This window comes from Lepus europaeus, chromosome 6 (genome assembly GCF_033115175.1).
Source record: "Lepus europaeus isolate LE1 chromosome 6, mLepTim1.pri, whole genome shotgun sequence".
Classification (NCBI taxonomy): Eukaryota; Metazoa; Chordata; class Mammalia; order Lagomorpha; family Leporidae; genus Lepus; species Lepus europaeus.
The window spans coordinates 75,227,698-75,253,248 of record NC_084832.1 but is presented as its reverse complement, the minus strand read 5'-3'; the positions used below and the strand labels follow the sequence as shown (position 1 = coordinate 75,253,248).

At 40.9% G+C, this 25,551-nt stretch overlaps 1 protein-coding gene across 5 annotated transcripts in view; it reads right to left on the bottom strand.

Moving 5' to 3' along the window:
* Positions 1-25,551, bottom strand: part of LOC133761711 (NEDD4-binding protein 2-like 2) — a 127,741-nt gene that overhangs the window by 24,142 nt on the left and 78,048 nt on the right. For 3 of the 5 annotated variants that reach the window (XR_009866215.1, XM_062194390.1, XM_062194392.1), the window contains 4 exons: positions 12,887-14,616; positions 9,035-9,120; positions 6,249-6,293; positions 4,107-4,288 (listed from right to left, as the gene is read on the bottom strand). Coding sequence is in view for 3 of the 5 variants with exons in the window: in XM_062194390.1 (XP_062050374.1) it covers positions 6,270-6,293; positions 9,035-9,120; positions 12,887-14,616 (1,840 nt within the window). In the remaining 2 variants the exon portion in view is untranslated. Of the gene's footprint in view, positions 1-4,106; positions 4,289-6,248; positions 6,294-9,034; positions 9,121-12,886; positions 14,617-25,551 lie in introns of those variants that run through there. The other 2 variants (XM_062194391.1, XR_009866216.1) reach the window with 2 other exon arrangements.

Below are 25,551 nucleotides of genomic sequence, written 5' to 3'. Positions count from 1 at the left end.
GTGGGACCTTGTCCATCCTACCCACTCACCCCAGCCTAACACTGCCTCCCCCTTAGCCCTTCCCTCATCCTCCCAGTGTATGCCTGATGGAATCTGCAGGCCGGAAGAAGTTTGGGGAAGGAGGCTAAGGTGAGAAAAGTAATGCAGAGTACAGCAGCTTAGCCAAACTGACAGGAAAAGTGCTCAGGACGCTGGTGGCCCAGGCGAAGTCTGCCAACCCTGAAATACCCTCTGGACAGCCTGCCTGTGATAATTCCATCCCACACTAAGACTCTTGCGTTCTCCCCTCACTCTTTTGGCATCAAAACCCAAGGCAAAGACTTCCTATTTCCACAGCACCTATTATTTGCTACCGTGCACAGGGAATCTGGTACAAGCCTTAGGGAGAGGACTAGAGAAGGAGGGAGTGTAGCTCAAACTCATTTCTCTAAAGATCCAGTCTGGGACTTAGTGCAGGGCAATAAGTAGGAGGTGTAGAAGGGGGGATGGGGCACTGAAGAAAGTTGGGGCATTCTAGAAACCAAGTAGGAGTGTGAGTGGCTAGTAAGCTGATATGCATCAGTACACTATAAATGTGCTTCAGAACTTATCTCTGCCCATGCTACACCAACTGTTAAATATTTCTATTAGCCGGCGCCGTGGCTTAACAGGCTAATCCTCCACCTTGCGGCACCAGCACACCGGGTTCTAGTCCCGGTTGCCCCTCTTCCAGGCCAGCTCTCTGCTAAGGCCCGGGAAGGCAGTGGAGGATGGCCCAAGTCCTTGGGCCCTGCACCCTCATGGGAGACCAGGAGAAGCACCTGGCTCCTGGCTTCGGATCAGTGCGATGCGCCAGCTGCAGTGCGCCAGCCGCAGCGGCCATTGGAGGGTGAACCAACGGCAAAAAAAAAAAAAAAAAAAAAGGAAGACCTTTCTTTCTCTCTCTCTCTCTCTCACTGTCCACTCTGCCTGTCAAAAATATATATATATTTCTATTATTACCCTTGGGGTGCCCATGGTGGTACAGGTTCTAACGTATTACCTAAAATGCCATAAATGTTTGTTGTTGAAGGCCCTCAAGAAAGCAAGAATTTGCCAGATATTTGAGTCCCTGCCCAAGCTGTCTGTGCTTAAAACCCAAATACTGGTCAGATCTGAACTGAAACCATTCCATCCTGGGCCAAAGGCAAGTCCAGTTTCAAAGCAGGCTAAACAAACACCGGAGGCCATGGTCTCTGTCAAAGGAGACCTACAGTCTAACAGAAAAATAAACGGAGGGGCCAGCCTTCTGGCAGAGTGGGTAAGGCCACCCCACCAGCAACACTGGCATCCCATATGGGCGCTGGTTCGAGTCACTGCTCAGTTTCTTACCTAGCTCACTGCTAATGCACCTGGGAAAGCAGCAGAAGATGGCCCAAGTGCTTGGGTCCCTGCACCCACACAGGAGATCTAGAAGAAACTCTTGGCTCCTGGCTTTGGACCATCCCAGCTCCGGCTGTTGCAGCCATTTGGAGAGTGAACCACCAGATGAAGATTCCTCTCCCCCTCTGTCTGTCTGTCTCTCCCTCTCTCTTTCTGTAAGCACTGCCTTTCAAATAAAAATAAATAAATCTTAAAAAAAAAAAACCTGAACACTGTAAGAAATTAACACAAGGAAAACACTGAGCTTTTTAAAGTAAAACACTAATTTCCCAATTAGGATGGCAGACTGAACAAAAGTATTTAACTTCCTCCTTGAAACCCCACTAAAATGTAAAGGGCATAAGTTTGGGCATTATTGGGAGGTGGTGGTTTTCTGTTACAATTTTTGTTTTGAGCCAAAATTATAAGAGAAATATCACAGCAATACAATCTGGAAACTGAAGAGCAAAAAGAAAACTCTGCCTTATCGAAAGCCAGAAATTAGCAGCATTTACCTAGCACAACCCTAAACCTCAGCAACCATGAGATTTGGGTCAGGAGGCAGTACTCTAAACTGGAAGCTGAGCTGAAAGTCTGTTTAAGGAACAAACATCCATCCACCCAGCAGCTGCCTGCCCTTTCTCCAAGCCTGCGGGTTGTTTCCTTAAGAGCGAGATAGCATCTGCCGGGAGCAGGGTAAGATAGCCCAGGTGGGTTCCCTGTCTGAAAATAGGGTGCTAAGCAAATGTCTACATGTTGAATAGGAAGTAGGCATTCCCACCTTAATTTAAATTTTTCAAATATGAATTTTTATATGTTAAGTACAACTAAACTTAAACTAAATAATAAAAGTAACTTCCAATATAGTACAGGTCCCACAATCTCTAGCCAAAATCCTGAAAGGCAGATATGCTTCATAACTTGGAAAGTGCTTCTTGGCTCATTTGTTCACAGGACTACATGACATGAACACATGTGTCACCATAGATTCCAAGTGGGATCTGGGGCAGGCCCTGGTAATCCAACACATATTCTACAGTTAACATGGGAATGCACACCAAGTGAAACAAATACAGAGTAAAATGAAACTCTCTTCTTTCTGGCTGAGTTTCAATGACATATTTATTTGAAAAGTAAACTGGTTTCCAGGGGCAAGAGGGAAGAGGGAAGGGGGAGTTACTGCTTAAAGGATACAGAGTTGCAATTTTACAAAATGAAAAAAGTTCTGTAGGTGGATTGTGGTGATGGTAGCATATTATGACTGTACTACTAATACACTTAAAATTAGTTAAGATGGCAAGTTTTATATTTGTATCCAGGGTACTTGAAAAAGCTCACAAATAAATAATTTTCAAATATTTATTTATTTGAAAGCTTATTTTGGTGCCAAAAATTCTGAAATCCATGCATAGTTTTTTCATAATATGTATTAATATGTATTTTTTATTAACTTTTTGAAGACTCCTTGTATACATGGGTTTAAAAATATTTTTGCGGCCGGCGCCATGGCTCACTAGGCTAATCCTCCGCCTGCGGCACCGGCACACCAGGTTCTAGTCCCGGTCTGGGCACCGGATTCTGTCCCAGTAGCCCCTCTTCCAGGCCAGCTCTCTGCTGTGGCCCGGGAGTGCAGAGGAGGATGGCTCAAGTGCTTGGGCCCTGCACCCCATGGGAGACCAGGAGAAGCACCTGGCTCCTGCCTTCGGATCAGAGTGGTGCGCGTGGCCACAGCGAGCTGGCCGCGGCGGCCATTGGAGGGTGAACCAACGGCAAAGGAAGACCTTTCTCTCTGTCTCTCTCTTTCCCTGTTCACTCTGCTTGTCAAAAAAAAAAAAAAAAGGTAAAAATATTTTTGCAGCACCAAAATAAATTTATTTTAATCTGATTTTTCACAAACTTTTTGAAGTATCCTTGTATTTTACCAAAATAAAACAATTTAATGGGAAAAATTTGGTTTTCAGAGCTTTTTGGATTTCACAATTCTAAAAATGGGACCATGGACCAATACATGGAATGCAAGGGCCTGAAGCAGGAGGTAGCAAAGGTCCCAGGAAAACAAGAAAGAAGGAAAACTCGAAAGGCTATAAAAACTAAAATTGCTTGTTCTGCTGGTTTGAAAAATGTTGGTCTGACATTAAAGACTACCTGCCTGCTTACATGAGCATACCAGCACCTCCCACCCAGGACCTCTAGCCAAAGTCCCCATTGATATCTCACTGCCCAAGACATCTGCGTACCTACACCAGGACATCTGGCAAAAATCTCCCTGGCAATGACTCCACCTCCCCTCTTTAAAAATCTGGCTATGAACTAACAGTCCAAACAAACTGCCCTGATCTCTTCTCGGAGGCTCGCTCCTGCGGGCTTATGGAGTACGTGTCCTTTTGCCTTGTGGTCCTGGGAGGAGACTCTGACCTGAGTCTTTCTTAGATCGCAAGCGGAGTTATTTTTACAGGCCAGTTCCCACTTGCCTTGTGGAATATGCTTTGTTTATTATAATAACCTTTGCTGCCTGTACTTGCTGTCTGTGGGAGTTCCATTCAATTCATTGTTGGAGGTTCCAAGAACCTGTCCTCCACACCCCTAACAGGCCTACCCTTCTGATGCTGATGCAATTTTAAAAACTGGCCACTCAGATTTACTAGAACCTGATTTTCTTCTATGAAATAAATTAAAGTTATGGCAAACATCTTCAAAATTAGACAATAAAACATACAAATTGTTACCTCTTCCGTTGAGTTTTTTTATTATTCAGGTAACTTATCAACAATGGTTAACAGATTATCCAAACTAATTTTGGTGTCCAATAAGTATATCCTGAGAGGCTCCCTTGGTGGGCACTGAGCATCTGACAAATTTTCGCGATGATCTGGATCTTCAGCAGCTCTGTAAAGACCGCAGAACTCAACTACAAGCAAACACAAGCCCAGGCAAATCCGGATGAAACAGTCTTCCCAGGTTTCCAGTCTTTTTTGCTCTAGTTTTGTCACTCCTCTTAGCATTATTCCCTCAGTCCACATTCTGCCTGTCCTACCTCATGCAAGAGCTCATTCCCCAAACATTTCCCAACTTCCTGTCCCTAATTAAAACTTGTTCTATATTTCATTCCCTAAGGATCCAACTATTTACAAAAGTTAAAAACAAATATACTAATTAATGCAATGTGTTAACAATATGTTCCTCTTCTAGAAATACAATTTCTACTTTGCCAGGGGTTATCTCAAAGGCAATGCTTTAGCCCAAGGAGGGATTTAAGAGAAGAGAATGAAGTCTTAATAAGAGTCTATTATTGTTCAAGCACTATGTTAAGTACTCTGCATAGGTTATTTCATTTAATCTTTATTTAATATCCCCACGACAGGTTGGTATTATAAATTTGTTTTTTTATAGGTAAAGAAACTGAGGCTCAGAGAAGGTAATTGCTTTAAGGTCACAAAGCCAGGCAGTAAAAATTTAAGACCAGAACTGGTCCTGTTTCTCAAACTCTACTCCATCTCCACAAATGAGAACGGCAATATTAAATGCCTGGCAACTTTTAAAACAGGCAGGGCCATGTGGTTCCCAAAGCCAAAGAGATTCTCCTGCCAGTTTCTTCTTTTTAAAAATGTTTGTTTACTTCTTGGGCCACATGGGTCAGTACCTTATGCCAAATACGCTACAAGAAGGCCCTTTTTTAATATAATTGTAAAGAAAAAAAAAGTCTGCATATAACTTTAACAATCATGAAATGCCTGACAAGATGAGAGTAACAATTAGGGACAGACTGCTTTGTGAAAAGACCAATATTATGGCCCCAGAAGTGTCCTTGACACAAAACACCCAAATTTAGCAGAGAGAGACTCCTGAGTGAGCCACAGCTAAATGCATCCATGCTAGTGGCATGCTGTTTATATTGGCATCCTACTACATGGGAGAAAGGAAATACACTCCCTTCCCAACTTCAATTCCTAGAACACAGATGCCACAAGGACAGCAAGGTTTTCACTGCTCGTATCCTCAGTGTGCAGAGCGATGGCTGCCATGAGAAATTCAATAAATTCAGCTGGACAAATGAATAAGTGTCTTCACCTCCTTTCTCCAGGACTCCTCATAGCCTCTTAGCTCTTCCTAGGCCATATTCATTCTGTATTTTCTAATGATCCTTCCAAATCTTGAAACCCTTCTCCCAAATCTGTTCCATCTCCCCCTCCTTTCAGCAGAAGCAGATTTAAAACAAAAATATTTTTACTAAGTATACATGTATTTCTAATTGGGAAATGGAAACAGGATATTCTTAGAAATAAGAGTTCAAATGAAGAGAGAAAACATATGGTAAAAGCAGTGTGCATTCAATTCTTATCAAATGCAGAAACATATACCCTGAAATTGTAGCAGCTGTGTTTATTTTCAAAATTTAGGCATTTGGTGGGAAAGTGCAATGTGTTTATTTTAATGTCAGCTTAATGTCAAGTGATAATATAACATGAATTTGTTGACATGTTTTACCTCTTTTCCTGGATAATCTTTTAACAGAGTATTTAAACAGAGCCTACATCTCCATTTCCCAGCCCTCATCATATATCAAGGGGAAAATCTCCCCTATATTGTGTATTGGCAGAAAGCTCTAAAATATGTTCTAAACAATCAAGTGGTAACATAAATTTGGGATCTACAATCTAGGCTTTATTGTTCACAAAATTATCTACGTTTTAAGGAAATTTTAAAAAAAATCACATGTGCAATAGTACATAGGGTCGCCATGGGAACAAGCTATACTTGTTTTATATTTTATTTTTCAGTTGTGGTACCTATGAGCTGTAACAACCAAATAGTGTCAACATTCAGTTCCTCCTTATCATACAGAGATCTTGAGAATAAGTTGTACTTACATTTCAAAGAATTCTCAATTTTTAATCAATCTTCTTCTGTCTTTTCTAGAAATTATAATGAAAATACATAAAACAATGATTACTATTTGGCAGTGGGATTAAGTTTGCACTGTTCATGTAGGAACACTCCTAAAACAACAAAAGAAATATTACAACCACAACAAAATTAGGGAATTATATGTCAATCTGAACATTTCAGTATTGCTGATTGTGTGCCTAAGTGTAAACTGATTACGTGTGTGTATGCATGTGTGTAGGAATAAGGTCTCCATGGGAAAGAGGAGAAATAAGTTAGAAAATGTGTACTGGGTTTTACTCTGGATACACCAACCAGTCTACTCTTCCCACAGCTCTACTTATACGAACAGTTAAGAAATAACTACTGTTCTGAAGTACAAGACTAGAACATTTCACTAAACTCATTATTATTTATCTGGAGATGTACCCCTAGCATTCTCCCTGGTCTCATTTAAATCACTATCAATTAACATGAACAAAACCCCAGCCACTCCCATTATGTTTTGGGTAGGCTTTCCAGAGTTCTAGCTATCATCTTTCTTTCTTTCTTTCTTTTTTAAGATTTATTAATTTATTTGAAAGAGTTACACTTTATTAATTTATTTGAAAGAGTTACACAGAGAGAGAAGGAGAGGCAGAGAGGAAGAGGTCTTCCACTCCCCAGATGGCCGTAATGGCTGGAGCTGGGCCTATGGGAAGCCAGGAGCCAGAGCTTCTTCTGTGTCTTCCATGTGGGTGTGCAGGGGCCCAAGGACTTGGACCATCTTCTATTGCTTTCTCAGGCCATAGCAGATCAGAAGTGGAGCATCTAGGACTTGAACCAGTGCCCATATGGGATGCCGGCACTGCAAGTGGCAGCATTAGCCACTACACCACAGCGCCAGCCTCCTAGCTATCATCTTTCTAAATATCCAAGTCAGTATTCCAGCTACTGGGAAAATGAATAGTCCTCAAACAGTCTTATCTTTCACTATGAGCCAACATATCGCATCTATAATGAGGTATTCCTAGCCAAGTAAATATGAACCTAATTTGTAGCTGTTATTCTCTCATAACAGGATAAGACTGAGGGCCAGACAAAAGATATTAAATAAATGATCTTCCTAAAATGGTCACCTCAGTCATCCACAGTGGGCCCCTACACTTGCATAAACTGCAACAAAAGTAGAGAATTAAATGAAACTTTCTTGTTGGGACTAATTGAAAGAAAACTCGCATCTATTATGCATCCATCCATGTACATTTTTCTAATTTAATGTCAGTGTTATAGTACTACCCTGTTAAGTTTGATGAACAAATTTTCTCCAACCTTACTTTTAAAGTAACAGGGGCTTGTGTTGTGGCACAGCAATACCAGCATCCCATATGGGAATGCCAATTTGAGACCTAGCTCCTCTGCTTCTGATCCAGCTCCCTGTTTATGTGCCTGGGAAAGCAGTGGAGGATGGCTCAAGTGCTTGGGCCCCTGCCACCCACAGGGGAAACAGATGGAGTTCTTGGCTCTAGGCTTCAGCTTGGCCCAGCCCCAGTCTCAGCAGTTATGGCCATTTGGGGAGTGAAACAACAGACGGATGATCTTTTTTTTTTTTTCCTTTTATAAACCAACATTTTTTTAAAAAAGATTTATTTTTATTTATGTGAAAGACAGAGTTACAGAGAGAGGTAGAGACAGAGAGAGAGAGAGAGGTCTTCCATCCGCTGGTTCACTCCCCAAATGGGTACAATGCTAGAGCTAAGACAATCCAAAGTCAGGAGCCGGGAGCTTCTTCCAGGTCTCTCACGTAGGTGAAAGGACCCAAGGACTTGGGCCATTTTCTACTACTTTTCCCAGGTGATAGCAGAGAACTGGATTGGAAGTGGAGCAGCAAGGACTCGAACCAGCACCCATATGGGATGCCAGCACTTTTGGCAGGGGCTCTAACCTTCTGTGCCACAGTGCCAGCCCCTTGGATGATCTCTTTATCTGCCTCGCCCTCCGCTGTCATTATGCATTTCAAATAAATAAAAATAAATCTTTAAAAAATAATAAAGGGCCGGCACCGTGGCTCAATAGGCTAATGCTCTGCCTTGCAGCGCCGGCACACTGGGTTCTAGTCCCGGTCAGGGTGCCGGATTCTGTCCTGGTTGCCCCTCTTCCAAGTCAGCTCTCTGCTGTGGCCAGGGAGTGCAGTGGAGGATGGCCCAAGTACTTCAGCACTGCACCCCATGGGAGACCAGGATAAGCACCTGGCTCCTGCCATCGGATCAGCGCAGTGCGCTGGCCGCAGCGCGCCGGCCGCGGCGGCCATTGGAGGGTGAACCAACGGCAAAGGAAGACCTTTCTCTGTCTTTCTCTCTCTCACTGTCCACTATGCCTGTCAAAAATAAAAAAATAATAAATAAATAATAATAATAAAGGTAGGGCCAGTGCTGTGGCATGGTGGGTAAAGCTGCCACCTGCAGTGCTGGCCTCCCATGTGGGCACTGGTTCACTTCCTGGCTGCCCACTTCTGATCCAGCTCTCTGCTGTGGCCTGGGAAAGCAGTGGAGTCCTTGCGCCCCTGCATCTGCACTGGGAGACCTGGAGGAAGCTCCTGGCTCCTGGCTTCAGATAGGCACAGCTTCAGCCAATGTGGCCACTTGGAGAGTGGGCCAGCAGATGGAAGACCTCTCTCTCTCACTCTCTCTCTCTCTCTGCCTCTCTGTAACTCTGCCTTTCAAATAAATAAATGAGTAAATCTTTAAAAAAACAATAATAAAGGCTTTCTTCTAAATCAATACAAATGTACCTCTATTGATGCCTTCCACTGCAAATAAATCATCTTGAGTGTCTTCCAGTCAAGGGGAATCACATAGTCATCAGGCAGCAGCGATTCTGTGAAAAATATTGGGGGAAAAATCTCATTTATAATGGCACACAGACTTTTACCCTAAATTTGAAAATATGCAAACATGATATCTAAACAAATGTAATGTTAAAAGTTTGGTCTTAGTGAAATAAGCCATATATACTCCCTGATCTGTGAGAACTAAGGGAGCCCCTAAAACAACATTCTGCAAAAGTTAAATTGACACTTTGAGAAGGGATGATTTGAGCTGCCCTTGTCTGGCTGTTGAGGAACAGGCTTTTATGTTTTTTTTTTTTCTTAATAATATTTGGTTAAGCATATGTGTATAGTCAATTGAGGATGGATCTCAGTAAAAAGAAGAGTGGGAATAAGAGGAGGAGGAAGTTTGTAACCATAAAGCTGTATAGTTCTGTATACATTCCTATAGATTTACTTTCAAGGCACAGTTTAAAAACTTGTCATAGGATCCCAATCCCATTAAGCTGGGTGGTAAAAATGCCATCTTAATTGTTAAAGTGATTATATTAAGTATTAAAGTGAACATATAGGTAGAATTTTTTTGTTTGTTTGTTTATAGGCAGAGTGGACAGTGAGAGAGAGAGACAGACAGAGAGAAAGGTCTTCCTTTGCCATTGGTTCACCCTACAATGGCTGCCATGGCCGGCGCGCTGCGCTGATCGGAAGGCAGGAGCCAGGTGCTTCTCCTGGTCTCCCATGGGGTGCAGGGCCCAAGCACTTGGGCCATCCTCCACTGCACTCCCTGGCCATAGCAGAGGGCTGGCCTGGAAGAGGGGCAACCAGGACAGAATCCGGTGCCCCGACTGGGCCTAGAACCCGGTGTGCCGGCGCCGCAAGGCGGAGGATTAGCCTAGTGAGCCATGGCGCCAGCATAGAATTAAGTGTTAAAATGATCATATAAATAGGATCAAGTGTCAGGTAATAATAAAAAAGGAGAGAATGTTCTGACATGGGGAGTAGTCCACGTAGAACACTCATAGACTGATAATCACTTTAAGTATCACTCTGCCCTCAGAATCAGTCTTTAAAGCTTCCTGGTCTGGCTGAAAAGCCCACGAGAGCATTTCAGACATGGAAAGCCAAGACACTGTGGCAAAAAATGTTCCACATGAAGGATCTCTGATCTCTTTGAGTGAGACCCTAGTAGAAAGAAGTGGCCATCAAAGAATGATGTACTTTTCTCTGATGGGAGAGAGGACTTCTACTTTATTTATGGCCTTATCTAAATAGTGACAGTTTGTGGACTCAAAAGGAATCCACAGCCTAGGCAGCTCATGCCATGAGCCTCAGGTGGTCACTGATGTCATACATGAGTGTATTGATTGTTAAATTAACAACAGGAGTCACTGTGCACTAACTCCCCATGTAGGACTTCTGTCCTCAGTGAGTTGTATTATGAGAATTAACTATAAAAGTAGTTCTAAAACAGTTTTTTTTTTGTTTGTGGGCAGGTGTGTGTGAATTGTTGAAACCTTTACTTAGTACAGAGTTGGTCTTCTGTGTACAAAGTTAATTGAAAATGAATCTTGGAGCCAGTGCCGTGGCTCACTTGGTTAATCCTCTGCCTGTGGTGTCAGCATCCCATATGGGCACTGGGTTCTAGTCCTAGTTGCTCCTTTTCCAGTCCAGCTCTCTGCTGTGGCCCGGGAGGGCAGTGGAGGATGGCCCAGGTGCTTGGGTGCCTGCACCTGCATGGGAAACTGGGAAGAAGCACCTGGCTCCTGGTCTTGGATTGGCGCAGCGCGCTGGCCATAGCGGCCATTTGGGGAGTGAACCAACAGAAGGAAGACCTTTATCTCTGTTTCTCTATCTATATCTCTACCTGCCAAATTAAAAAAAATATAGAAAGAAAGAAAGAAAATGAAGCTTAATGGAGAATGGGACTGGGGAGGGGAGAGAGAGCAGTAGGAGGGGTGAGAATGTGGGTAGGGGAGCAGGTATGGTGGGAAGAATAACTATATTCCTAAAGTTGTATTTACGAAATTTGTATTCCTTAAAAAATTAATTAATTTTTTAAAAAAGCTTGGTCTTAAAGATATGTTAAAGTAGGAATTTGAGATCTCTATTAGTAAAGGGGATCTAGAGGAAAAGAAAACTCTATTATATGGATCATAATTTATATTGTCATGTAAGTATAAGCATATATATATGCATTTATATAATATCCAAATATATACTAGTCCAAACATTAACATACACACACAGCTATACCAAATCACAAGAAATATATTTCCTATACTCATGTATTCTTCTCATCATGAGTAGTTTCTTAAGGCATATATATGGCCCTACCTAAAATCCTTCTGTGTCTGCACAGCACCTAACACTAGAATTCATTTGAGATCACTGCCAACCACACACCAGAGCTTGCTTTGTGCCATCCAGCCAAACTGGCTTCCACCCCCACTTACAGCTTCCTCCTTTTCCATTTCAAGAACATGATATTTCCAAGTGTAAAAACCTTTTCCTTTGCTTTTATTTTAAGCCACATTTTAAAAAAAGATTTATTTATTTATTTGAAAGGCAGAGTCACAAAGATAAAGGGAGAGACAGGGAGAACAAGATCTACCATCTGCAGGTTCACTCCACAGATGGCCACAATGGCCAGAGTTGGGCCAATCTGAAGCCAGGAGCTTGGGAGCTTCATCTGGGTCTCTGACTTTGGGTGCAGTGGCCCAAGGACTTGGGCCATCTTCCACTGCTTGCCCACATACATTAGCAGAGAGCTGGATGGGAAGTGGAACAACTGAGAGTCATATCGGCACCCATATAGGCTGCTATGACACAACGCCAGCCCCTCAAGCCACATTCATACATATCCCTTGTATAAACACTGCTTATAATTCACTTCCGTATTGAAAGCATCCCAAAAAAATCATAACCCTATATTGTTTTCAACAACTCCTGTAGTACTGCTAATCTCACTCATAAAATATTCATGATTGGCATTTATATTTACTATTTGCTGTATTTTGTTTTGTGTTTGTCTTGTCTCTCCATTTAGAAGGTAAATTATTTGATGCATGAGGTCTATTTCCTTTTAAAAGCATTCTGAAGTTTAATTAACAGATGCTTGATCATTGTTGATTACGATAATTCTGTAAAGGAGGAAGTGAGAGGAACACATTTAGAATCTTTTCACACCAGTGCTTTCATGCTTCCTGGTGCCAATCTAAGGCCATGATTGTTATTCTTTTGGGGGTATGGACCCATATAGGATGCTAACTAAATCTGTGAATTTTTCTTCCAGAAAAGTGGCACAAAATGACACAATACATTTTCCTTGCAATTCTAGGGTATGGATCTTGGTTAAAGCCACCACCTGCAATGCCATATGATTTGTATCTTGGCTGCTCCACTTCTGAGATAGTTCCCTGATAATGTGCCTGAGAAATGTAGTAGAAGGAGGCCCAAGTGCTTGGGTCCCTGCCACCCATGTGGGAGGCTCAGATGAAGCTCCTGGCTCCTGGCTTCAGGTTGGCCCAGCCCTGGTCATTGTGGCCATCTGGGGATTAGACTGGCAGATGTAAGATGGAGGATATCTCTCTTTTTTTGTCTCTCCTCTGTCTCTCTGTAACTCTTTCAAGTAAATAAATAAATCTTCAAAAATAAAAAAGTACTGTTTCCTATCAGTCCTTACTTCCACTGCTGACAAGCATCATGAGATCAATAAACCACACAAAATCACTAAGACCAATTAGAAACACCTCAGAAATTTACATGCATATATTATACTGGACTTTTTATTTTCATAAAAATGAAAAAACAATTTACCCATTGGAACTCCAGGAGATCCAAAAAGCTTTACTAGTTGAAAGGCAAATCCTTGTGATAATGGTAGCCCAAGGGAATGAAAGCCAGGGTTTGCTACATCCTGAATCTCTTCAGTTGGTAGACACCGTAATGGCTTAGACTCTTCCCATATCTTCAGCTTTTCACCAAATCTTTCATTTAAAAAGTAAAGATCAGAAGTGACCCACAGAGAGTGCAAACTTTCAGGCTGGTTACTTAACATTTCGGAAGGAATAAACCCTACATCCTTTAGTTTATTACCTACTCTTGTCTGAGATTTAAAAGTCAAAAATGGTCTCTTGTTTGTAAAAGGTGCCTTCCAAGAGCTAACCATGTAGTGTAGCACAAGAGAAGGAACAGGATTTTTGTAAAAATACACAGAGTCTCTTAGTCTGCTAAATGACAGACAATGAGAATAAAATTGTCCACCAATATTTATTGGGGAATCTTTTATTACATCAAGGTGAAAACATGAGGGTTGATGATCAAAGGTTATATTTTTTTGTTTATCTTCCTCTTTGTTATTCATTTCTGAAATTCTATCTTTTTCTCCTCCCAATATTATTTTTAGTCCGTGGTTTCTGGTGAATAGGTCACATTCCTCTCTTTGTTTTTCATCTATATGACACTGTTCTAGTAGGTAAAAGTTTGGTGCCAAACTGAAAATTCTTTTCTGTCTCTCTTTCTTATTCTTTGTTGATTCTAAGGCACTCCTTGCGATATCCAGGTGAGGTGAGCAACTTATAAAGACATTGGTTTCTGTTTCTATGAATGAATCTACAGTTTCAGTCGGAGGTGGCAAATCTTCATTTCCTATTGGTAGATTGTCCCCTGTCAATGTTTCTGAAGCCCCTTCAGAAGTAGAAATCAATTTAATCAATTGCTCTCTGCTGTCAGGGCAGGCCTGTTTACGTGATCTTTGTTTCTTTGCTCTCTGCTCACATACAAACTTATGAGGTCCCTCAGGCCAGCTTCCAAAATTGGGTTGTCTATCAGAGCCCTGCTGTAAGTCTTCATCAGATAAGTTAGTTGTGAAAAAAGCCCAATAATTGTTTTGAGTTGCATGTACTCTTTGTTCCTCTATTGAAGCTTCATCCAAAGCTCTAGATCCATGCTGATGGCACAGAATTGGTTCATTTGGGAGACTTTTATCTATCATCTCTCTCTTCTGCATAAATGAGCTTGGGGTTTCAGCAAATAGGTCCTGGATCTTTGATGCCAGGGTGTGCCTATTCTCAATAGGCTCTTCCACCTTCATGTCAGAGCAGTCATCCCTTGTTACACAGGAAAGATTTTGAGTCCCTGTTGGACAAGTAGCAGAACTTTGATTTGGCATTGATAAAAAAGTTGGAAATAAGTCATCACCTTCTTTAGGAAGGTGATTTTCTGGTGTGTTGTCCAACTCAATTACAGATGTAATATTTGGAAAGCTGTCTTCAGGATCTGTGTATTTCCAACTTTTTTCTTTATAGCCACTCACAGAATCTTGTAGTTCATTTCCTAGATCACCAGTCAAGGGACATCCTGATTCTCCCAAGTCTTCCTCTTCGCTTTGAGATGGGTCTTGATCTCCTGGTATAACATAATTTAAAGTTTCAATTGAGTTTTCCTCTACGATTTTACTATGATTGTTCTGCTTTTTCTTTCTTTTTCTGCTTCTCTTCTGTTTGGTTTTACAGAATGTGTACCCAGTTTTCCTCATAACTCTTTCTCTGGAATAAAAAGATAATTATGAAAAAGCATAATATATAAGTATTTGTATAATACTAGCAAACTATAGCATCACAATATTAATGTGCAGACTCAAAAATCATTGTAAAAGGGGTTCCATATGCATTTAACTATATGTTAAGATAATTTTTAAAAAGAGATACTTTAATCTTGTAAATTAAAAACGAGTACACAGCGGGGGCTGGGGGGCAGCATTGTGGCATAGCAGATAAAGTCACCACTCATATGAGCATCAGTTTGTGTCCCAGCTGCTACACTTCCAACCCCGCTCTCTGCTAATGGCCTGAGAAGGCCTAAGTACTTGGGCCCCTGTCACCCATGTGGGAGACCCAGATGGGGCTCTTGGCTCCTGGCTTTGAGCTGACCTAACCCTGTCCATTGCTGCCATGTAAAGAGAGAACCAGCCAATGAGAAGATCTCTGTCTCTAACTCTTAATTTCAAATAAATAAACAAAGCTTAAAAAACAAAAAGAGTACTTTGAAAAAGTTAAAGCTTACTTGCACATACTCATTTCATAAACCAATAACAATGTGAGAACCTAATATCTTTATAAGAAAATATTTTATATATATAAAATCCACCAATAGCTATCTTAGATTTCCAAATATTTTAGATTTTTAAAAATGAAACGGTGCTGGCTTTGTGGTATAGCAGGTAAAACTGCTGTCTGTGATGTCAGCATCCCATATGGGCACCAGTTTGTATCCTAGCTGCTCCACTTCCAATCCAGCTCCTTGATAATGAGCTGAGAAAGCAGCAAAATACAGCCCAAGTGCTTGGGCACCTGCTACCTACAAGGGAGACCTGGACAAAGCTCTTGGCTTTGGTCTAGCTCAGCCCTTGGTGTTGTAGTCACTTGGGGGAGTGAACTACCAAATGGAAGACCTCTCTCTCATTATCTCCCTCTCTCTGTAACTTTTTCAAATATATAAATTAAAAATAAATACATAAAAAGTTGCTAGGATAGTCTCAGAAGGGCACTTTAGTGGTTTTAATAGCTAGTTTTTCTCTAAATGTAAAGACTGGCAATTTAGTTGTTCCATGAAATTACAAACAATGGTTAATAATCAGAGCTGTTGGGGCTGGTGTTGTGGCGTAGTGGGCTAAGCTTCCACCTGTGGTGCTGGCATCACATATGGGCACCTGTTCTAGTCCCGGCTGTTCCTCTTCTGATCCAGCTCCCTGCTGTGGCCTGGGAAAGCCGTGGAAGACAGCCCAAGTGCTTGGGCCCCTGCACTCACGTGGGAGACCTGGAAGAAGCTCCTGGCTTCTGGATTTGCTTAGGCTCAGCTCTAGCCGCTGCAGCCATTTAGGGAGTGAACAAGTAGATGGAAGACCTTTCTCTCTGTCTCTCCCTCTCACTGTCTGTAACTCTACCTGTCAAATAAATAAATAAAATCTTTTAAAAAAATAATAATCAGAGCTGAGTCAAGTATTTGGGTGATATGCTTCTATTTGTGCAGCTGGCAGTGGCTCAGAACCAGAGGGGAGGTCACAATGACTGGTATTGTAGTACTGGGCCAGAAATGCTAATTATCCTGCGATGCCCAGTGGAAAACTACCCACCAAAAGAGCAATAGAGCATTCCCGCTGGATATACTAACAGTTCATAGCTCCCGATAATTTACAACAATATTTGATCCTAATAGAAAAAGGGAGATCTAGAAAATGTTCTAATTTAGAATATAAAGATCTAGTTATCTTCTCTTCCACATTCAATAATCACAGTGAAGGACAAAGTGCTGATGGAGACATGGTAAAATGCAGTTGGTGGGGGTTCTGGTGAGGGGAAAATAATCCAGTGTAGAGTAACAGAAAAACAAAGAACCAAACTAGCAAACAAACATTAAAGAAAGAGATGATGAAGAAAACAGAGCAATTGATTGTTCTCAGACTGGATATCCGACAAATGAACCTATTACACTTATCCCTAGCTTCTGGCCTGGTCTACAGCATTCATGCTGCAGGCAATTTTTAGTAGGCATGACACATGAATACCTTGTTTTTTATCACCTAACTGCTGCTGCCCTCTTTTACACATTCCTACTATTAGAAAGAGCATTAAGGAGCACTAATGTACCTACAAGCATTTGTGATGTAGTCTCTATAAAAATGATATTGAATTTTTAAAAAGTCACCTTTGGTAATAACTCTTCTACATAGCCAATTCAGTCTGATTCCTATGAGAGCTTTAAGGTAACATCATTTATGAAATTTACACTGAAGACTAGTGTATTATTCTGAAAATAAACGCCCCTGGTCTTAGCCCACATATAAATCACCCTGCTTGCAGAGAAAGGAGCAAAAGAACAGATAACGTTTGTTGTCACTTCATTTATTGGATAAAGTGTCCACATTCTAAGAGCTTGAGACTCATTCCAGCACTGGTCTTGCTCACTGAGTACACTTAATGTGTAGCCACTGTCCCTCTGAACAGCTCTCAACAGAGAAAGGGAGCCCTAACATAGGGAAGTGAAATTACAAAATATGGTTCGTCACTGAAATAATTATAACCCCTTCTACCATCACAAGGACTATGGTACAATATCCTACTTTGAAAACTTGTTTTTTTGTTTGTTTTTTTTTTTTTTTTAAAAAAAGAACTATTAGGGTATACAGTTGTGACACAGTGGGATAAACTGCTGCTTGGGACACCTATATCCCAAGTACAAGGGCCTGGAATCAAGTCTCACCTTTACTTCCCATGAAGCTTCCTGCTAATGCACCCGGGAGATACCAGGTGATGGCCCAAGTTTTTGAATTTCTGTCACCCATGTGGGAGACCCAAATGGTGTTCCTGGCTCCAGACTTCAACCTGGTCCACCCCTGGCTATTGTGAGCATTTGGGGAATAAACCAGCAGATGGAAGATTCTCAATCTCTTCCTCTGTCTCTCACCCTTTCTCTGTCACTTGCTTTAAATAAATAAATAAACTTTTAAAGAGAGAACATTTGTTGTATACTGAACTATGTGTTAAGACTGTTTAGGGGTCAACACTGTGGTGTTGTAGGCTAAGCCTCCACCTGTGGCGCTGGTATCTCATATGGGCATTGGTTCATGTCTCAGCTGCTCCTCTTCCAATCCAGCTCTCTGCTTATGGCCTGGGAAAGCAGTAGAAGACTGCACAAGTGCTTGGGCCCCTGTACCCACATGGGAGACCCTGAAGAAGCTCCTGGCTCCTAGCTTTGGACCAGCCTAGCTACAGCTGTTGCAGCCAATTTGGGGAGTGCAGTAGTGGATGGAAAAGCTCTCTCTCTGTCTCTCCTTCTATCTCTGGCCATGGCTCTACCTCTCAAATAAATAAAATCTTTGGGGCCAGCACTGTGGCACAGTGGGTTAAGCCACCATTTACACTGCCAGCATCCCTATGGGCACCAGTTCGAGTCTCAGCTGCTCCACTTCTGATCCAGCTCTCTACTAATGTGCTTAGGAAAGTAGCAGAAGATGGTCTAAGTGCTGGGCCCCTGCACCCATGTGGGAGACCTGGAAAGCTCCAGGCTGTGTTGTTGCCATTTGGGGAGTGAACCAGTGGATGGAAGATCTTCTCTATCTCTCCTCTCTCTGTGTAACTCTTGCAAATAAATAAATCTGTCAATAAATAAATGAATAAGTTCTTTTTTAAACAGCCTGCTTAATTGCTTTACATTTACCAACTCATCCTCACAACAGTATAAAGTAAGAACAAATGCTAGTTTCATCTGTCTCATAAACACAACTGAAACACAGGGAAGTTAAAGAATTTGCTCATAGTCACACGGCTACTGACAGGACTCAGACCAAGGCTGACTGGCTCTAGAGCCCACACTCTTCCACTAGTATGTGAAACTTCCTCTTAATTTACAGGGAGAATTGCACCAAACACTTCCTCTTTCTCTTCCTCATTTCATCTTCAAGTTCTTACATGTAAATAAACAGAGAGATACTTGGCTGGTGACAGTTAAGGCTATCATTATTTTTTTCCAAGATTTATTTATTTTGAAAGATAGAGTGACAGAGAGGAAGAGACCAAGAGAGAGATCTTCCATTTGCTTGTTCACTCCTCTCAAATGCTTGCAACAGCAAGATTGAACCAGGCCAAAGCCAACAACTTGGTCTCCCACATGGGTGGCAGGAACCCAAGTACTTAGGCCATCACTCTGCCTTCCTAAGAGCATCAGCAGGAGGCTGGATCAGAAGCAGAGTAGCTGGGACTCAAACCACACTCCAGATGTGAGGTGAATGTGTCCCAAGTGAGGGCCCAACCTGATTTGATAGGATGTCCACCCAAGTTGAAGCCTTTCATGCAAGGAAAGCTTGAGCCTTGACTCTTGTTATCACTAACTTAATATGTAATGTCTTGAGATTTTTCTCTTATCCTCTTTCTCTCAAGTAAGAAGTAACAAGAGGACACAAGAGGAGATACTGTGGAACAAGAATCCCTTTCCATAACTCACCCTCATGACAAGGCTTCACATGAGCAATGAGAAGGCCAAAGCAGATGGTTTACAACATAGGTAGATGGTCACAGAATTAAGTCCAGGAGGACTCATCATGGGGTAGAAGTAAAAAAAAAAAAAAAAAAAAGGAATCACAATCTGGATATTTTTTTGAAGGCAACAAAAGCAAGACTTTGGGAGAAAAAAATAGATATGGGATATGAGAAAAAAAAGAATCAAATATGACTATAAGGATTTAGAACCGAATAACTGGAAGACAAAGTGGCTATTTACTGAGACCCAGAAGTCTATGTGAGGTGAGGTTGGTAAATCAGTTGTCTTAAGTTCAGCTCACAGGCTGAACAAAGAGGCTTAATTATCCCTAAAGAAAAGGTTAGAAAGTAAGAAAGATGAAGGCTTCTCTACTATTCCTCAATAATACTTTAGCTTTAAAGGGAACATAACCTAATACCTACTTAAAGAAATAATAATAGGGAACTGTTAATGATAATAACCCACTGGGCCCACAGAGAAGTGAATATACTAGATGAAGAAAGGATGAGATGACTCAAAAAATAAATGATCAGAGTCTGGGAGACCAGGTAATTTATGAAGACTTTTTCTAAGAGTTAATCAAAGTCTCTAAGGATTGGAATTCCAATGGATAATATAACACAATACGAAGAGATATGAAAATCAGACGACTGAATCTGAAGGGAAGTGTGCCAAAGACAAGTAACAGTGTTGCACCACTGAGGTTGTCTATAGCTACTAAACATGTTCAAGAAACAATTGACCAGGACTTCTAGAAACAAAACACTGTTACTGAACAGTGACCTGTAAAATTCTTGAAAGAGACTTGGTGGTGGTGATAAAAATTATTTTGGAATGTCTATGCTTCTGATGTGGCTAATCATGAGATGGACTTTCCTTGGCAACATCTATAGTGTTAGTGGCTTATCAAAGCTGTGTCAAAGCTTATTAAACCTGAACTGACTTGTACTCATTCATTTAGGAATCACTGGTGCCATTAGAAAAAAAGAAGCTTCAGTGAATAAAAGTTAGTTGTGGAAAAGAAATCAGGAGAATTAGAGATATAGGCTGTAAATATAGAAGAGAAAGGAGAAAATAAGAAATGAACAGAGGGTAACACATCTATGATGAATACTATTTTGTTTTCTGGATGATGGCTCAGAATGCAAGCTCCTAAGTAGGAAGCCGGTGTACCTCTCAACAAACAAACAAACAAACAAAAAAAAAGAGAGAGAGAGAGGAAACCAGATTTAGAAACAAAGCATTCACTCAGAGATAAGCTAACCCTAACCAAGTGAATTGTGATCTGAAAACAAAAGTGAGAGAACATTCAGAGAAAGGCAAAACTGACTACATGGAAGGAACAACAAAGCACTATAAGAAATCATTTTAAGGGGCTGGCGTTGTGATGCAGTGGGTAAAACAGCCACCTGCAACACCAGCAACCCACATGGGTGCGGTTTGTGTCCCAGCTGCTCCACTTTTTTTTTTTTTTTTTAAAGATTCCTTAATTTGAAAGGCAGTTACAGAGAAAGAGAGAGAGACTGAAAGAGAGAGTGAGATCTTCCATCTGCTGATTCATTCCCAATATGGTTGCAACGGTTGGAGCTGGGCCAATCTGAAGCCAGGAGCCAGGAAGTGGAGCAGAAGCATTAGCAGAAGTGGAGCAGCAGGGACTCGAACCGACACCCATATGGGATGCCAGCACCATAAGCGGCAGCTTTACCCGCTATGCTACAGCACCAGCTCCCTGATCCACTTCTGATCCAGTTACCTGCTATGGCCTGAGAAAGCTGCAGAAGATGCCCCGAGTATTTGGACCCCTGGCACCCATATTGGAGACCCAGATGAATCTCCTGGCTCCTGGCTTTAGCCTGACCCAGCCCTAGCCATTGCAGCTACCTGGGAAGAGAATCAGTATATGGAAGATATCTGTCTTTCCCCCATCTCTGTTACTCTGACTTTCAAATCAATAAGTAAATCTTAAGAAAAAAAATTATTTTCATGAAAACAATTAAGAGGGCTAGAAATAGTATTTTCCATTGCAAAATCATGTAAACTAATTCATAACCATAGGTAATACATGAAATAATCTGAGATTAAAACATATGTATATAGTAAAAGAAAAGTCTTAGAGGTTTGTGGAATGATTGTGGTTTAGCACCTGGTCCTGCTCAGTGAAGTAAGCTAGTAGTTGGGATCTTGGGCAAATCCTCCTTGCAGGACTGCTGTGAGGTTTATTGCAAATGCTCTTCAATGACCCCTACCTAACAGACATGATAGATCAACAGCCTCTCTCCATTGCCTCTGTAAAATAATGACTGATATCAATGGAGCACAAAACACTCCCAGCTAAATGGCTGCTCTCTAGTACACTTTTGCTCTCGATACTTAGGACTGTGTATTTACAAGGAGTCAGAGGAGTTTATTCTCAAGCCTGTTTTTACTAATCATAATTGTTACTATAATTATGTGGCTTGTCGCAACACAGACAAGAATCAAAACAATTGCTGAATTAGGTTGGGTAAGATAAATATCATAAAAATCTGTATTCTGCAGTCGCAATGCTTAGAAAATTTCTTTGGGCTCTCCCTCCAATTTACAGCAATAGAGACTAGAAATGTTGTAATGCATGATAATCTGACTTCTGCATGACAAAGGATAAACTACACTGAACAGAACCATAAAAATTAGTGAATGAATAAACATGAAATCAAGGCCTGCACTGCGGCTCACTAGGCTAATCCTCCGCCTGCGGCACCAGCACACCAGGTTCTAGTCCCGGTCGGGGCACCGGATTCTGTCCCGGTTGCCCCTCTTCCAGGCCAGCTCTCTGCTGTGGCCAGGGAGTGCAGTGGAGGATGGCCCAAGTGCTTGGGCCCTGCACCCCATGGGAGACCAGGAGAAGCACCTGGCTCCTGCCATCGGATCAGCGCGGTGTGCCGGCCGCAGCACACCAGCCGCGGCGGCCATTGGAGGGTGAACCAACGGCAAAGGAAGACCTTTCTCTGTCTCTCTCTCTCACTGTCCACTCTGCCTGTCAAAAAAAAATAAAAAATAAAAAATAAACATGAAATCATGTATTTTAAGTTCAAATTAAACGTTTAAAGTAGGTGTCAATTCATGATCCTTACTTTAATCGGCCTTTTCAAAGAGCTAACCAGCTGGCCGGCGCCGTGGCTCAACAGGCTAATCCTCCGCCTTGCGGCGCCGGCACACCGGGTTCTAGTCCCGGTCGGGGCACCGATCCTGTCCCGGATGCCCCTCTTCCAGGCCAGCTCTCTGCTGTGGACAGGGAGTGCAGTGGAGGATGGCCCAAGTGTTTGGGCTCTGCACCCCATGGGAGACCAGGAGAAGCACCTGGCTCCTGCCATCGGAACAGCGCGGTGCGCCGGCCGCAGCGCACTACCGCGGCGGCCATTGGAGGGTGAACCAACGGCAAAGGAAGACCTTTCTCTCTGTCTCTCTCTCTCACTGTCCACTCTGCCTGTCAAAAAAAAAAAAAAAAGAGCTAACCAGCTACCCATCCCAATTATATTAAATAAGAAGACTTTTATTATAAGTAAAACACCTACCACAATGCTTCACAGATAATGGGTATTTCATAAATGAAGGCTCTCATCAAAAATCTTGTAAATTTTATTGAGAACGCCAAGACATAACTCAAGAATAGAATGTGGCAACAGGATAGTTATAATTTGTTTGAAAGGAATACTTGAGTTAGAGAGCCTGAAAATTCTCCAAAAATGTGATTCAATATAATTGCAAATGGTTAGAAGTGGAGAAATGAAAAAAAAAAAAAAAAAAACACCCAAAAACTAACTGGCCAAATACAGATAAACTGATAAATCCAACATATTTAAAATTACTTTATTGATAAATGATAGAACAAAAAGACTAAAAAATGAATAGAGAATTTATAAAGAGCACAAATAACTGAAAAATAAAATGGATAAACATGGAACATCCAGTAATTAAGAAATAACATTTTTGCAAGCCCACATAAAGTATTTATAGAAATTAAATAGTCCATCAGGCTAACTTCTTCTTCTTTTTTTTTTTTTTTTTTTTTTTTTTGACAGGCAGAGTTAGACAGAGAGAGAGAGTGAAAGGTCTTCCTTTCTCCATTGGTTCACCCCCCAAAATGGCCGCTACGGCCATCACGCTACGCTGATCTGAAGCCAGGAGCCAGATGCTTCCTCCTGGTCTCCCATGCGGGTGCAGGGCCCAAGCACTTGGGTCATCCTCCACTGCCTTCCCAGGCCACAGCAGAGAGCTGGACTGAAAGAGGAGCAACCGGGACAGAATCTGGCGCCCCAACCGGGACTAGAACCCAGAGTGCTGGCACCGCAGGCAGAAGATTAGCCTAGTGAGTGGTGGTGCCAGCCCAGGCTAACTTCTACAAATGCCCAAGAAGTACTAAGTACAGTCCAGTTTTTCTGATCATAATGTAGACTTTGAAATTAGCAACAAAAAATATTTCGGAAAAATTTAAAACATTGAAAAATTGATAGGTAGAAACATTATAATGGAAATAGCATAAACTGAATGACAGTAAAACAATTATATATTAAAATAATATTTGCCACAAAAAAAGATGGGAATTAAATTAATGAGTTACCCACACACTTGAAGAAGTTAGAACAGAGTAAACATGAAAAAGTAGGAGGAAGAAAATAATAAAAGAAAAAGAAAATAGAGAAACAGAAAAATAAACATGCATGAGGCAGGATCAACAAATCCAGAACTTGGAAGAAAATAAACATAATAAACATATCTATGCATATAAGCAGGATCAAGGAATTCAGAAGTTCATTATTTAAAAAAAAAATTACTAAAAACCACAAACCTCTGGTAAAATCAGGGAAGAAAAACTTAGTAAATCAGTATGAGAAATGAAAAAGAAGACAAAAAAGACTGTAGAACCAGAGAAAATTTAGAAGATAAAAGGATAATTCAATGACCAGCTTTATATCAATAAATTTGAAAATTGTAAATGTATAGCTAGAAAACACATATTAAAATTAATTAAAAACAAATGAAAGTCTAAGTAATCCTATTAATGTAAAAAAACTTAAATTTTTCTCAACAAGAAACTCTAAGACCAAGTACCTTTTCATAAAAGTTCTACCAAACAGTCAAGAAACTTCATTGCAGTCTTATGCAAAGTTTTCCAAGAAAAGTAAAAGAAAAACTATCCTATCCTCAGCTCTTTCCATGAGGTTAACACGGCTTCACAGAGTCAGGAAGTAACCAAAATGAAAACTTTTAGGTCAATCTGTCTAAATGCGAAACTCTTAAACAAATATTAGCAAACTACTCCCAGTAATCTATGAATAGATAATACATTATTATGTAACTGGCTTAATCTCACGTTTGCTACAAAGGTCAATTGATATAATTCACCACATTAATAGGTTAAAGAACAATACATATATGAAAAGCATTTTAATTGTTGCAGAAATTATTTTATTCACTTTCCTATCTTCAGCTTTAAAAAACTCCAAACATTATTTTTAAAAGCACACATAACTTTTAGTAAATGAGGAACAGATGAGAACTTCCTTAATTAACAATGGACAATATGATCCATCACAAACATCATTTCTAATGGAGAAATATCAGAATCATTTCTTTAAATCAAGAACAAGACAAAAAAAACATATTATTACTATTTCTAGCCAACATTGCACAAAATATTCTGGAAAACAATAGTTAAAGGAAAAAAAAGAAGTGATATAAAAGTGTAAAGGCAGAAAAAATTATTATTCATGGAAATCACATAAAAGTAGAAAATTTTTTAAATCTACAGATAAATCAGTAGCATTAATAAGAAAGCTTAGAAATGTTACAGGATACAAAATTAACATTCAAAAGTCAACTGTAAAATTTGTTCCCTTTATCTAAGAAAAAAACTACTTATAAAAAATTTTTAAAATGTCACCTTTAGTCTATTTAATAAATGCTTCCAGGAGAACTAGACACCTCCTCCCAACAGCAGAAAATACTAACTATAAGACTACGAAACTATTGGAAGAAAACAGAGGGGAAGCAATCCAAGATATCAGTATAGGCAATGATTCTTTCGAATAAGATTCCAAAACCACAGGGGAAAAAAAAATAGACAAATGGGATTATGTCAAACTGAAAAGCTTCTGCACAGCAAAGGAAAGAATGACAACCTACAGAGCGGAAGAACATACTTGCAAACTATTCATCTGACAAAGGATTGTTACCCAGAATATATATGGAACTTATAAAACAAAAAATCGCAAATAATCCAATTTAAAAATGATCTGGAAACTGGCATTGGGGTGAAACGGGTTAAGACACCACCTGTGATGCCAGCATCCCATATGGGCACCAATTTGAGTCCTAGCTGCTCCACTTCCAATCCAGCTCCCTGTTAATGTGCCTGGGAAAGCAGAAGATATACCAAGTGCTTGGGTCCCTGCACCCACATGAAA